Source organism: Nelumbo lutea, chromosome 2 (genome assembly GCF_056320005.1).
Source record: "Nelumbo lutea isolate HS-2025 chromosome 2, American lotus-T2T, whole genome shotgun sequence".
Classification (NCBI taxonomy): Eukaryota; Viridiplantae; Streptophyta; class Magnoliopsida; order Proteales; family Nelumbonaceae; genus Nelumbo; species Nelumbo lutea.
The window spans coordinates 106,378,379-106,393,251 of record NC_142685.1 but is presented as its reverse complement, the minus strand read 5'-3'; the positions used below and the strand labels follow the sequence as shown (position 1 = coordinate 106,393,251).

Below are 14,873 nucleotides of genomic sequence, written 5' to 3'. Positions count from 1 at the left end.
ATACTTTTAAAATTATATCAAAAATTATTTTATTGATAATAAAACTCAAAAATTACTCATATCAGCTGTAATCCCTTTGTGAAAATATAAGTAACTGGTTTACTTAATTGAAGCCATGTTAACTGAATGAAAAATGTTTTTTTTTTTTATTAAAACACCCCTAGGTGCTATTTTTTGAGCTCCATATTTTGTCTGATAATAATAGATTTAGAGCCTAAATAACGTATGTCACACCCAGACTTAAGAAGAAATGTCAATCATGGTGTTTTTCTCCTTTCAATTGATTAGACTTGTGGGTGATATCCAAAATTCCGTGGCCTAATCTAACATCGAATCCGATTATTCCATATGCAAATGATATATTTTTGTAATTGCATGGGATTTGGATTTTACAAAACATATTCAATTAATGATCCGATTGGATTTGGACCCAACTCCATATCATCCGATTAAAATCTGAATCCACTAAAATTATAGTATTTATAATTTTAATATATAAAACTTATATAGTTATATTAAAAATAAAAAAAATGTATTTTATATATTATATAATATATGAATTCATGTATATAATAAATTAATAGCTTATATTTATATTATTTTATTATATACAAAAGTTGAAAAGTAATTAAATTTTTTATTTTTCTATATTTTGAAAAATTAAAGTAAAATTGGATTAAAATCTGGATCCATTCCAAGTTCATTAGAATTCAAATTCAAACCTGAGGTCTTCAAATTTGGCGGAATGTGGATGTCAATTTTCAATAATTGGATTGAAATTGTGCTTTTGCTACAGGTAGGAAAGGATGGATGTTTGGGTCAAAACTGTCATTTTCGACTAGACTGATTTAAGTAAACGAGTTGAAAACTATAGAGAGTTTTTAGTAAAATGCAAATTATATAGTATATTCTAATAAATATTTTAAATTATAGGGGTGTTTTAGGAGACAACCCATTATATTTAAATCAGAATTAAGTATTTTTTTTCTTTTTTTTTCCATTTTTTAATTCCATGGTTGCTATAGAATGAGTATCTTCATCATCATGCTATAACTTCTCATCAACATCATCAATTCTTACAATATAATAGAGACCACCACCAATGGAATAGCATGGTAGGAAAGGCCTAATTCCCATGCCATTTCTCTTGTGCTAGAAGGTATCAACCTGTATTGGAGAAAATTTGTCTATTTTAAATTCAATAGCCAATGTTACATAGGCTCTACTTGCATGGCACATTTGTCTACAAACTCCATGCAACAGTAATAGTGTTGGAGGCATGACTGTATAGACTAACGAGTAATGAGTTACATGGAAAACACCAATGGACAGCTATGAAAGTAGGGTGCAAATTGATCTGACTCAATCTGAAGTCCGATCTTATATTATTGGATTTGGATATCTCTGTTTTGGATTTTTGGATAGGATAATCAGATCCAATTAAAAATAGACTGATTCACCCTTATCCACTCCAAAAGGATCTAATCTGATATATATATATGTATATATATATATATATTATTTATATTGTATTTTTGCCAATTTGTATATTATTTTTATAAAAATGTATATATATGATGAAAAATAATTGAAAAAAATATTTGTTTTTTTTTATTTTTCTTTATTTAAACTATTACATTTTTTTTTTCTTTTTAATAATTTATTATTATTTTTTAAATTAAATCAGATGCAGATAGACATCTTGATCAGATTCAAATTCAAATAAGTACTTTATGAGATCCCATTGATCTTTGGATTGGATCTACAAATGTATTGGATTGGTTTTAGATATACCCTGATTCAGATCTGTTCGTATCTATTTGCACCATAACTAAAAGGAGTTGTTTTACACATTGTATAGGCTTGGTTTGGAAGGATTACAATACAAATATGTATAGTACAAAATAATACAAAACACAAGTTTATGCATATATAGAGTCTGGATTTCCCGCCCACGAGAACTCTGCCCCAAGGTTCAAAAAATCATTACGTATTGGCTGGCCAATATATTATACCGGGCCTTTCCCGATACACCCCTATAGGGGTTGTATCAAGTCAAGACCTGGTTCAAAGGGTATCTGGGACTTAAACCGGACCCTCTGAACCAAAATTGAAAAAAAAAGTGGAACATAAAAAAAAGAGCCGATACGCTCTACCGGCGTATCGGACAGTATGGATGATACTTTGTACCTTGCTCTGACCATATTTGCCCACATATGGAGAATATCTCAACCTCTTGCATAGTATTATACAAGGGGAGATGTTCCCAATTCACGGGGGCAGTATGTTGTGAGTAGACATGGGCAGAGTTCTCATGGGCAGGACATCCTGCATTGCATATTTACCCCATTTCCCTCACTTTCAAATCTCAAAATCTGGCCACATTTATGAGTTTGCGTTTTGTGCACTGGACGCATGAACCCACAAATAGAAAAAGGACACGTCGACCATGCTAAATTAATGTGCGTTTGAGCATTAATGTGGTTTGGTTGGTTCAATTGGACATGAACTGGTCATGACACCAGAGCTCCTTCCACCAAACCCTCCCCATACAACGAACCCTTACTCCATCGGCGGCAACAAGGAGATTTCCGTCGGCAACAAGTATGATTGTTGCTTTCTCTCCTCTTCTCCTCTTATCCTCTTCTCCATTGATGACAAAGATTTGTTCTTGATTGCTTTGACGCCAGAGTTCAATGTTTTCTAAAGCAGATGGACAAACCTGAAGTGCTAAGTTGTAGGCTCGGGGCTTAGATAAATCTGTTGATACAGAGTAAAAGCCCGGCCCGGCCCATGAACAGATCTAGTTGCCATCCACCATAGATGGTCATACCTATTGCCATTGATGGAGACCAGATGAGAAGAGAAGAGGAGAAACGGAGAAGAGAAGAAATAGAGAAGAGGAGAGAGCTACAGTCATACCTGTCGCTGCCAGAGGTCTTCTTGTTACCGTTGATGAACCGCCAGAGGTCTTCTTGTTGCTGCTGATGGAGGAAGGGTTCGGTGTATGGGGAGAGTTCAATTGAAGGAGCTCTGGTGTCACGACCAATTCGTGTCTGATTGAACCAACCAGACCACGTTAAAATTCAAATGCGTGTTAACATTAACATGGTTGATGTGTCCTTTTTCTATTTGTGGGTTCACGCGTCCAATGCACCCACAAGTGCACAGAACGTTGCTCCCATTTATAAGCTTTTAAACACCTTCTAAGCCCCTCTCTATAAATAGGTTTTAAATATCAAATCTTGAATTAATGTCTTAATACAAGATTCAAAGTATCATACAATACGTCCAATACAAGTCCATGAGTGGAATGGCCTAATTTCAATGCCATATCCACCTATGCCCAATGTAATAATACTCCCCTACTTCGTATTTAATACAGTGATTATGCCAACTCTCTTCCATTAACATGCTAAAGGTTAGTATTGATATGCATTGGCACATTAATAGGTGTTCGGAATATCGCATTGTTTTTTTTTATAAAAATGGTGTTGGGGATGTGGAGTTGTATTTGTTTGGAATCGATGTTATTATATAGGCGTTTTCTGAGAAAATAATATTGGTTTTGTACTGTATCAATATTCGAAGTAACGTTTTCAATATTAATTTATATTATCCAATATCGGATGATGCCATATCATTGCATCATTGGCATCAATTTGATGTTTTCTCAAAAAACATTAAATTTGGTGTTGCTCCAGACTACATTTACCCGATTTTTAAGACATGATCTAAACAACATTTAAAAAAAAAAAACATTACCAAACAAGAGGGCCTTGTTTGAAGCAATGCTTTTTCTGATGTCACACTGTTTTTTCAGAAAACGACATCAATACAAAACACCCACTAAAACTACTTGCACACGGCATAAATAGAATGGCCATCCATTCGAATTGCGTTGGTGAATGATTTGAAATTATTCTATCAGTAAATGCTTTAATGAGGACATTGATGGCTACTATGCCCATGGCTACTCTCCCACTGCTCAGTTGCTCATATTAAGGTGGCTCATAATCTTGCTCGTCATTCGCTTTCCTTCTTCGATCTCATACATAGTTATTGAACAGTTCTAATGATGCGTCAAAAAAAAAAAAAATAAAAATAAAAACAAAAACTACGCCCAATGGTAAATTTACCACTGTTTCACTTACAAATTTCTTGTGGAATAAAACCCTCAATCATGCAACCACAATTTGTCTTTCAATATTTCTAGTAACCAAATTCATGTAATGCATGGGATTGAATAGAAATTTTGGTTAGCCTTGGATGGTTAAATTTGGGGTTAGACATCATCAGTTCCTGTCCATCCCAAGATTCATATTTAGAATTGGTCTTGGGTTAGCTCTTAATCTAACTTTATTCATCTAATTTATACTAGTGCTTTATCAGAGAGGGCCAAAAGGAGTCCTAAAAAATTTAAGGCCTTGTTCTGTTTTCTAATAAGCTGGGGCAGGTAAGTTGATCAATGCAAGAGTTCACCAATTTATCCTCTCACTTGGGTAAATTTTCCTATCCACGGGAAAATTGCTAATACATGATGGGACAACATTGCCCTTTCGATAATGACATTTTTATGAACAAAACAGTCATTGTTTAACCTTTTCTATTAGTAAACCGGGGCAGGTGTGTTATTTTTCTATTTTTTCTTAATTGATTTATTATTTCTTTTTTGCATAGATCAAATCAACTAAGTTGTTTCATTTCTTCTAATGGAGTGTTTGACAATATGGTTAGTTTTTTTTTTGAAAACAAAAACAATTGCCACATCAACAAAAAATTATGTTGTTTTTTGCTGTTGTTGCATTTGTTTTTGTTTTCAAAAACAAAACCAACCATGTTGTAGAACACCCCCTAAATTGGTCATTTGAATAATTTGAGAATTTTGCATTTTAAAACATGAAATCTAAAGCGTTTAAAATTGTTAATTGATTTATTATTATTTTATTTAATGATTAAAAGTTCTAATTAATTTTTCCTTAAATTTTGAGGATTATGTCTCATGTTTTTTGGGACATTACACTTCAACTATGCCTTTAGCCTTCTAAACCTTGGTGGAAAAAAGGAATTTATGGAGTAAGGGAAATGAAGGTTTAAACTATCAATATGATACACCCATATCAAGCATATCGTGGAATCACTGAAATGCCAAATACACGAATTTAAGACATCTGCCCATTTTCAAAGGGTTAATACTCTTCTTAGAAATATCTTAGGCCAATTCTTGAATCCTCAATATTATTTTTAAGGTTCTAACAATCATAAAAATGCCCCCTAAAGTTTCATTTTCACAAAAACCTTCCTTATATATGCAGTTACCTCCCTTCATATGGAAATTTATTAAAGTACCCCCAAAAGATTTTTTCACTTTTGATTAAAAAAAAATTCGGTAAGTAAGATTGAAAAAGAATGAAGTAATTTTATTCTATAAAAATGCTAGATCTAGTGAAGTCTAGAAGGGCAAATATGGTATTTTAAATTATATTGAAAGATGCCCAAAAGAGTTATAAGGGTAATTTCATAATTTTGAAATCTCCAATATTGGAACAAAGATGAAAGGGAGGTCACTGCAAATTTTTGTTAAACTACAGGAGAGGATTTTGTTAAAGTGAAACATTAGCGGAGATTGTTATGATTGTCAGAAACTTCAGGAGAGATTTTTATATTTTACCTTTATTTTTATCATAGCATATACCATTTTTGTGTATCAAGCATATTGAGACAGGAAAATGTTACAAACAGCGATTATTAGGTTGGGGTGGAGAGAGAGAGATTGCTATTTTTTATTAATTTAAAAAGAGTATAAATACATACAAAATAATACAATAAATACAAAGTTTTACACTCTACATACTAATATTTGTACTCCTCCCAAACTGAGCCTTATGACCATCTATTTCTTCGAAAACAAGGATCATTTGAATCAGCTCATTATAATACAATAAAGGCTAGATATGGATGATCCTAGTGATGTTTGCTACCTGTCTAGATTTGCCAAGGGGGCTATATCATGTTGCTTATTTGGAAACACTGATACAAAAAAGTTATGCAACATCTCAGCTCAAATTTGCACCTCTGAGGAATGTGAGGCCCGTGCTTTCCTTTGAAGGCCTGAAGACTGAAGTTAGCTACGGAAGACAGAACTCCAGCAAAAATAGGCACAGCGTTATTTCCATAAAAAAAAAAAAAAGGAAAAGAAAAAAACTCACAAAAAATCCTTAGATATTTGAACTCGGATTCAGTACCGTGCTCACACCATTCTCACAATCACTTGCACCTGTGCAATGGGAATATCTCCCCATGAATAAAAACATACGAGAAAATATTCCCAATACACAGTTGCAACTGAGTAGAGTGCGGTGTGAGAATGGTCTGTGTGAGTACTGAATCCGATCTCTCCTGGAAGATAAAATAAAAAACATTCAAGCCCCATTAATGCAATGAACCAATTCATAGTGTGGAACTGGGCGCGTGAAAAATGGCAACGTGTAAAAATGCTTGTCATTTATTTACGCGTTGCCATTTAAGAGACAAGGCACAGTCTCCTGTTTGAAATGGCAGTGGCAGATAATATCAAGGGTAAAAGGGGCAAGAAATGATTTAAGCGGCACTAAACAGAATTAATGGCAAAACACGGTTAGGATAAGGTTTGGATGATGATGATGACTATGTATTTTACAGCTACCGAACTACAATATATTAATTTAGGGATAAAAATCACAGCATTAATTTGCCCCTCCCTCTAAATGCAACAGTCCCCAGACTAGATGGAACATATCGAGATAATAATTTACCAATCAAACTTACATCAACCAAAATATTTCATATCCTGCATATACAAGCAAGCAAGTAGCAAGTAAATCTAGTAGAACACTTTCATGCAGGAATCATCAAATTAGAGATGAAATCCACCAAATTAACAGACATAAAAATCCCATTTGAAGCTTTCAATCTTTCTCACGTTTCATCTAGGGTGGAAAAACGTGAAAGTGGATAAGTTGACCAAAGGGTGGGCTTACCTCCCTCTGGTAAATATCTGGCCTTCCATGGCATTTCTGTCCGCTACACCATAGAGTCCCAAATAGACTTATAGTGCCAAATTATGGCAGCTAAATATGGAGCAAGACACTTGGGCTGGGAGCCCCATGACACATGACATATGGGTGTAGAGTTTGAGGAGGAACCTAAAAAGCATGCAAATCTTCCTTTGAAAGAATCAAAAAAGAGATGGCTCTAAGAAACTAATCAGGTAGTCAGGTTTGATAACTGGTATGATTCTTGCCTATTGAAAGTCATTATTCCTAGACTTACATAACATCCACCAATTCCAGCTGCATAAGCAAGAATTGTTATGAAGCTGCCTTACAAGAATAATCTTAACTCCTACTTAAAGTAGCCTGAATGATTGGAAAGTACAGAATATATTGCTACAATAGCTATACAAAAAATGCCAAAACCAGATGAGGTTGAATCAAGAATTTGACTATGAATGGATACACCCAATCAGAATTGTGTCCTTTTCCAGGAAGTGGGGAGAACTAATAATCACATTCTTCATCCATTGAAAATTCTACATCATACTATGGGTCAACTTCTTAGAGACATTTGGAATCAAAAGGTGCTCTCCTTGGTCAGTCTAAAGAAACTTTGTCGACATGGCAACTTGAGAAGCAATCATTCAAAAAAGGGTAAATGAGAAGCTAAGCAAGAGAGGCATACCATCTGGTTTTTGACTTGGCGGTCCTCTCCAGTAGAGACAATTTTGATGAAGCTGTTCAACACAATCTATTCATGGGTTACATAACTACTATATTTCTGGGATCTCAGAGAAGCCCTAGATTCTTTTTTTTTTTTTTTTTATGTTAAACCATTGTATATGTCTTAGATAACTATTATACTTTGGGTTCCATGCGTATGCCAATTAGTTGCACATGAACATTCTTGTACACCTATATAATTTTTGCATATAGAGAATTATATTGCACTTTACCTTCTCAAAATAAGGAAAGGCCATTAACCAATGTTGGTCCCCAGGCTCCCAGCTATACAGTTTCTTGAGAAAACAGGCAATATTTGAGAAAATCTTGCACCCCCCCAAAAAAAAGAAAAAATAAATAAAAGCAAAATTTTCTATATCACAGATCCAGGCCAATTTCTTAATGCACCCGTATTATTTTTTGTACATTAAAAAAAGGCAATTATAACTAGAATATCACACTGAAAATCAAGTTTTTCCCATGATAACATGATCCAACACAAATCATATCTGAAACATCAAACATATAATTACAAGAACTGGATCTCTTGTACATTGTGGAAAAAGGAGCTACCCAGTGCCACCTATTAAAATATACAACAGAATACACACATTGGTGTCTAGTAGATTGTAAATGCAGCCAAATGAAGGTTAGTACTTTTGTAAGCCTTGAAGTAAAAACTTTGAGGTTAGCAACAAATTGGGTAAGGTTGCAACAAAATTTTGACCCCTGGAGAAATGAAGCTACTGAACCCTTCCTGATTCAATTTGATCTCTTCCTCCTTGCAGTCTATCTATTCCAAGAGAAACAGGGTTTAAAGATGCTTCTGACCTCTTAAAATCAAGTTTCAGCTCTATTTGCTTCACCTGCAATGTCATCCGCTCGTTCTCTAATCGCATCCTCTCATTATTCAGCCTCAAAAGCTCTAGCTCCCTATCTTTCTTGTTGCAGAACCTCAGCCACTTCAAATGACGCTTCTCCAGTTCAAAAGCTTCAGCTTGAAGATTGACCCTCTTTACTTGGAGTTGTAATAACTGGTTCCTAATCCATTCCCGCCGCTCCCATGTTGACTTCGTGGGATCTTGAAGAACTCCAGCTATTTCAGCTTCAAAGCTATTATAAATTCCAGATTGTAGCCACAAATTGCCATCTTCTTCATTTTCCCTCCTCCTTTTTCCAAACTCCCCCATCCTTTCTGCATCTTCTTCAGCATTGTTGTCATCTTCATCATCTGAATCTCCATCATCACAATCCTCATTTTCCACATCTTCTTCCCCCTCAAATCCATTACCCTCTGAACACCTTGAGGCAGGTAAAGAATGTAGATCGAAGTCATGTGTATTGGGTATCCTTTGTCCATTGTGGTACGCACACATCTCCTTGTAAAACAAGTGCTTTGAGCTCAAAATTTTCCTAACATCATCCTTCATTTTTGCTGTGATATTGGTCATGGATTCCAAGAGTGCAGGGTTCTCAACCACTCTACAAGTGGTCCCCCTTCCAAGGATCTCATTCAGTCGCTTGTATCTTTTGTTCAGGTCGTTGAACTTATCTTCACATTGCTGAGGTGAGACATAACAACCCTTTTCCATCATTATATTTGATACAGTTTTCCACTTACCCTTCTTTTGCAGAACTCCTGACTTCCTCTTCAACCCATCTACACCCTCAGGAGTAACATCATCCCCAACAAAAGAGACCACCGCTATCAGAAGCCTAACTACGTTATCAGTCCATTTCATTCGTTGCCAAGGAGATCCCTTTTTGCCCCTTGCCCCATTAAAGTGCGGATCATTGCCATCTTCATTATAACTGGGTTCATCTTCATCACTTGTATTGCTGCTGTTATTATTTGCAGCAGCAGAGATAGCAACACCAGCTTTAGTAAACCCCTTCCCTTTACTACAGTTCATCGGCATGCCTTTTGGGGCAGTGCTCTTCGCTTCCATAAACCCCATGGAGTGATCACCGTTGAGACCAGTCAGCGAGTTCATCGCTTGCAGGTGATGGTGATGGGAAACCGAATGGCTCTGTTGGTGTCTCTGAATGGAAGGTTCCAGCTCTAAAATCCCCGATGTTGAACCTGACAAAAGCCCAGCACCCATAACCGAATTATCCATTTCCGGATGCCGATTTCCTCTGCAAAAAGCAACAAAGTTCCAGCCGTTCACTCAAATTTTCACAAATCACAGCAGCCACGAAAAAACCTTAAAGCCAAAATATCACCATCGTAACAGAAGAAACAGAACCCTAGTTTTCCCTTCTAGTCTAGAAACATCTACATACCGACCCAAAAGAACTGCAATAAACCAACCTCCTCTTCTCTGAATCCCCAGACCAAGACCATTCAACAACTCTACCCCTTCATGGTAAACCACACAATCACCTCAAAAACAACCGATCCACTTCAGAACCTTCTCCACATTAACTTCAAACCCTCCAAAACCAAATTGTTCTATCAAAGGAAACGTAGCAGAATCATTACAATAACTATATAATGCAGATAATATGAAGATCTAAACCCAAATGAAGTGAAATTGTTAAAAAATATATATACACAGACATGAATAATTAAATCGACAATATGAGAGAGAATACAAATGGAGGGGGGGGGGGGGGGGAGTGAATTTGGAACTGACCTTGATATGTCGGTAATGGCGGTTTCAATTTCGGCACAACAATCAGACAGAAAGCAGATCGAATTGCATTTGGTTTGGCGGTCCAAAACCCAGGCAAACCATGCGACCTCTCTCAAGTCTCATCAACGCGCTTTTCTTTTCTCCTTCTTTCACTGCTGTTCCTGGAGTATTAACCATTTGAGGGTGTCTTTCGTATGGGGGACACAACCCGTAGTTGCGGTCTGGACTCTGGACCCTAAAGGCCCATTTGCCTCTTTTCTCCAGTTCTTTTTCCTTTTTCGGAAACAATATCAAAATTGATAGGTTTTGGGTGGAAATTTTTTGGATTAAATTAGTCCCTTGGAATTTCATTGTATTTGGGTAAAATGGTTGACCTATATTTGTAATGAAGTAATATAGTTCGTAAATGATTTTAAATTAATATAAAAGTAAGAACAGTTTATTCAAAAATTGCAACCATGAAAAAATTATCATCTCCTGAATAATTTTTGTTCTTTCTAATATTTCATTTTCAATATTTTACATATTAACGACCAATATTTTACATCTAAATATTTTGTTTCTTCATGCCTATTTTACAAACAATGCTTCAAAATTAAAATATTCATGTCTGTATTAAAATATTCATGTAAATATTTCATTTTCAATATTTTGTTATATATATTATGGTTTTTATGAATATAATTTGTAAAATTAAATTAACTATATAAAATTTGTAAAAGGGCACATGTCATGCACATGTGCAAATAAAGGAAAAAAAGGCAAAATCATAACTTAATTAAGCAAATATGTTTAAAAAATAAAATATTTGGACAACCACCATTTGCAAGCATTGACATTACATAGTATTATTAAAATTGTTTAGTTTAATTTGTAGATATGTTTATGAAGATGATTATTACAAGTTAAAGCCATTGAAAAATAGGTCTAACTCTAAGTATTACATGTATTAATTAGGGGTGTTGATTGGACTGGATTTGGTTCAATCCGATCTAGTCCAATGTGAGCCCATTACAAATGGACCAGGTTTAATCCAATTCAATGAATAATTTAGACAATTTTGGACTAGATTGGTCCAATACACTAGGTCATTTCAGTCTATCCAATCCATGATCATGCTTACAAAATTGAACCAAAGTAGATTTATGTATCAAACCAACATCACCACAAATAAATGCAACATAAAGGTTGATATAATAAGCTTTCTTGAAATTCCAGTTGCCTTTCTAAGATTTTGCTTATGAATCAACCATATATATGCCATTCATATCATGTTTTGGGGTCTTGACAACTATACCAATTTTTTTTTGGAAACAAATTTTGCACTTATAGTTGATTAATGCAAAAGAGGTGGATTTCAGTCATGTAATCCATGTTTACACTCATTACAACAAAAACCATTTGGTTGAAATACAAAATTTATCATTGCGAAATTAAACCAATTTGTATTCATGGCCGGTCAGAGAGAATTTTTGAATGATACATAATTGTTTTTGCACTAGAAACAAATACATTAAATTCTAAAGTAGAGAATATGTTTTAGGGAAAGAGAATGGAAGTTTGCTCTTGTTTCCTTGTGAAGGAATTTGTTATAAGGTAAAAATGTCTACATTAACATTAAATAACTTATTTGAATTGTAAATCCAAATTGTGTGCAAGATTTGCATTTGCAATCATTTAGGGGTCATAAGATAACAACTAAGGTGGTTGAACTGAAGAAGTTATCGTTTTTGTCGTTTGGTGAATAAGTTTTTAAGGAGGTTGTGGACTATTTAATGGTTGAAGCTGAAGTTCCGTATATTACTACATCTTGATTGTTTTATTATTTAAGCATTTTGTCAAAGACAAAGCAATGAGTCTTTTTCTTTATTATCAAATGACCCCTTAATTATTACAATCAATTAGAGGCAAATCCATTTATTAATGTATGAAAATTTGCCTTTTCTTCATTTATAAAGTAATTTGTTGCAGCATAAACAATGTCTTAATTAACACCAAATTATTTATTTACAATGCAAATCCAAACTATGTGCTTGGTTTGGATTTGCAATCATTCAGGGGCCATTTGATAACAATTGAAGTAGTTGAAGTGAAAAGGCTATTTCTTTGTCATTTAATAAAGAAGTTTTTATGGAAGTTGTGGGATCTTTAATAGTTGGAGCTGAAGTTCTGTAGATTATATCTTGATTATTTTATTATTTAAATATGTCTATCAATTAAAAGACAAGGCAATATGTCTTTCATGGTTGTATTTGGCATAATTGATTTTTCTATTTCAAATGTTTTGGGTCGATCAATACAAATTAATGAGAGATATGTGTTATTACATCACATGTGAGAGTTATTTCGGCTATATTAATGATTAGAGTATACCCCTTGGAGTAAGAAACACCAATTTGATATTTCTAGAAACAACCTCTTACATGTGTATTTTTAAGGCATGCTCGCTACAACAATCATAGTCTCAAAAAATTGTATGTCAATTTGTATTTATCAACCCAAAATGTTTAAGTTAGAGATAAAAATGGTATGAGATATAACCTTAAGTTGTTATCAAATGGTTCCTAATTGTTGCAATCATACACAAAACATGTAAAAGCTATATGGTGCAAATACTCTTCAACACTTGTTGCGTTAGTAGAGAAGTCATGTCTACGAGAAAATGGATAGGAAAGGTATCAAGAAAAATATTTTCACTATGGAAAATATATTGAGAGAATGACAGCAAAGAACCAAGTGTTGCATATTTGCATTACATTACTTAAGTGCCAAAAAAGTTTCGACAAAACTAAATAAAAACAAATGAAACAAACAACATTAAAATAGCAAGTAGTAATTCCAATAATCCTCATATTTTTCAAAGTGTATACGCAAGTCTAGATAACAATGGAGAACCTACTTGACTAGCTAGGCACCTAGGTGTCTAGTTTTACAAGTAGAACCAAATGGTAGGACTCCTTTTGGAAGGGTAAAAACATTGGTTCAGTGCATATGCACTCTTCTCAGTTTTGTGGGTATTTGGTAAGATTGCATTTATGTACTTAAAATGACAATTTTTACAAATTTTAAAGCATGTTTCCACAAAAAATAAGAGCAAAATTTACAGTGGAAAAGGAATGTAAACTTTGCACTCAAGGTTACTTCAATATTAAAAAGGTACATACTAATCTTGGGATTTGTGTTTGCACATGCTACAACTAAAAAACATTTGGTGAGGGAGGATGATTTGGCCCAACCCCATGGACCAAGTGTTGGACAGTTTTGTATGTCCTTAGCTTCAATCAGAATGATGTACTTTATGAGTTTATTGTAAATGAATAAAAATGCATATTTGATTCATGTTCCCTCGGTATGTTTCTGTGTAATACCCTTAAATTTGACACTTAATGAAACTCGTGTTAGTTTAGAATGTTCATAGCCAGTGGGTCGGTCTGGGGAGACCTATCCTGATAAGGCTGCCATTGTTGTGCCACCAAGTCGGTTGGGGTGGCCTGTCTCAACTGCCAGGGTGAGACCCTAGGCACATACAGTGTAGGATTAATTGAATCTTTGAACTGGACCAGATTTTCAGTATTGCCCTGGACCTTGGAGATTGATGGGCAAAACTGGAAAGTTACACCCGACCCCTAGAATCGATTATGATACTGCACTAGGTGTCGGATTGGGCTGTCTTTGATGTACCAATCAGTGAGATCCTTAGCGGGGGGTCAAAACTTGGGTATATTGGGATAGTCTGAGAATTCATCTGAGTGGGTGATCATAGTGACAGGATCAACCCCTTTGTCGGACAAAGGTAATGATAGGGGATGCACTCTCACTGATGGAAACCAAGACTGCTGGCAGGCGATTTCAATTGTTGAGATTTGTTTTGCAAAGTATATTTTATATGAGATATAAAAGTATATATATTATGGTTTCTAAAATGTTTGCAAAATGTATTAATTCCCGGGACCCATATAGGTAGAGAGTGCAACACTGTTCCTTGCAGCCGAGGGAGAAGTCCTCGCTTGTCAGGCAGTGTTTGATCATTATGGGCTGAGAGGTTAAGTGTAAGACCATTGAGGATAATACCTGATGGGCTAATCTTGCATTTGCCCACAGTCCTTGGGTGTTACAAGGTGGCTTGGCCCAGGGACCACTTAGGGTAAGTGTTGGGCCCATAGAGCCCATTTGATGGGTTTCAGGGGGTGCACTGTCCATAACAGTGTATTCAACCAGGCCTTGTAACAAAGGCTGGGCCCAACCCATGTGGCTGATGTGTAGATCAATGCTTGGGTCCCACGCCATACAAGGAAGCCCAACTGGGTAGCAGTTAGGAAGGTTAAGTGAGCACATAAGCTTAATGGACCTAAAGCCCATTTCGAACTAGACTTATTTAATAAGTTAAATATGGGCAAATTCTGAGATGGATCAGCAGATAGGATAGGGTCTTAACCCTATCCACTCAGAGAGTCCAGATCTGAATATGATTCAGATC

At 35.1% G+C, this 14,873-nt stretch overlaps 1 protein-coding gene and 1 long non-coding RNA gene across 3 annotated transcripts; both read right to left on the bottom strand.

The window, feature by feature from the left end:
- Positions 1 to 5,761: 5,761 nt before the first annotated feature.
- Positions 5,762 to 7,771, bottom strand: LOC148872546 (uncharacterized). The gene is made up of 2 exons (XR_016106502.1): positions 7,720 to 7,771; positions 5,762 to 6,128 (listed from the first exon to the last, which is right to left on the bottom strand). It is a non-coding gene; the product is annotated as an uncharacterized LOC148872546 (long non-coding RNA).
- A 441-nt stretch (positions 7,772 to 8,212) lies between these two features.
- Positions 8,213 to 10,601, bottom strand: LOC148872545 (uncharacterized). 2 transcript variants are annotated; one of them, XM_088967389.1, is made up of 3 exons: positions 10,397 to 10,540; positions 10,072 to 10,212; positions 8,213 to 9,896 (listed from the first exon to the last, which is right to left on the bottom strand). In XM_088967389.1, exon 3 carries the CDS (start codon positions 9,875 to 9,877, stop codon positions 8,501 to 8,503), a length of 1,377 nt encoding a protein of 458 aa, XP_088823515.1. In that variant the 5' UTR covers positions 9,878 to 9,896; positions 10,072 to 10,212; positions 10,397 to 10,540; the 3' UTR covers positions 8,213 to 8,500. The 2 variants fall into 2 exon arrangements, with proteins under 2 accessions (XP_088823515.1, XP_088823514.1); XM_088967388.1 differs by lacking the exon at positions 10,072 to 10,212 and having other exon boundaries at positions 10,397 to 10,601.
- Positions 10,602 to 14,873: the final 4,272 nt, after the last annotated feature.

Bases quoted from the DNA above. Each gene is read 5' to 3' on its own strand.
- LOC148872545 (XM_088967388.1), bottom strand. From the start codon at position 9,877: ATGGATAATTCGGTTATGGGTGCTGGGCTTTTGTCAGGTTCAACATCG.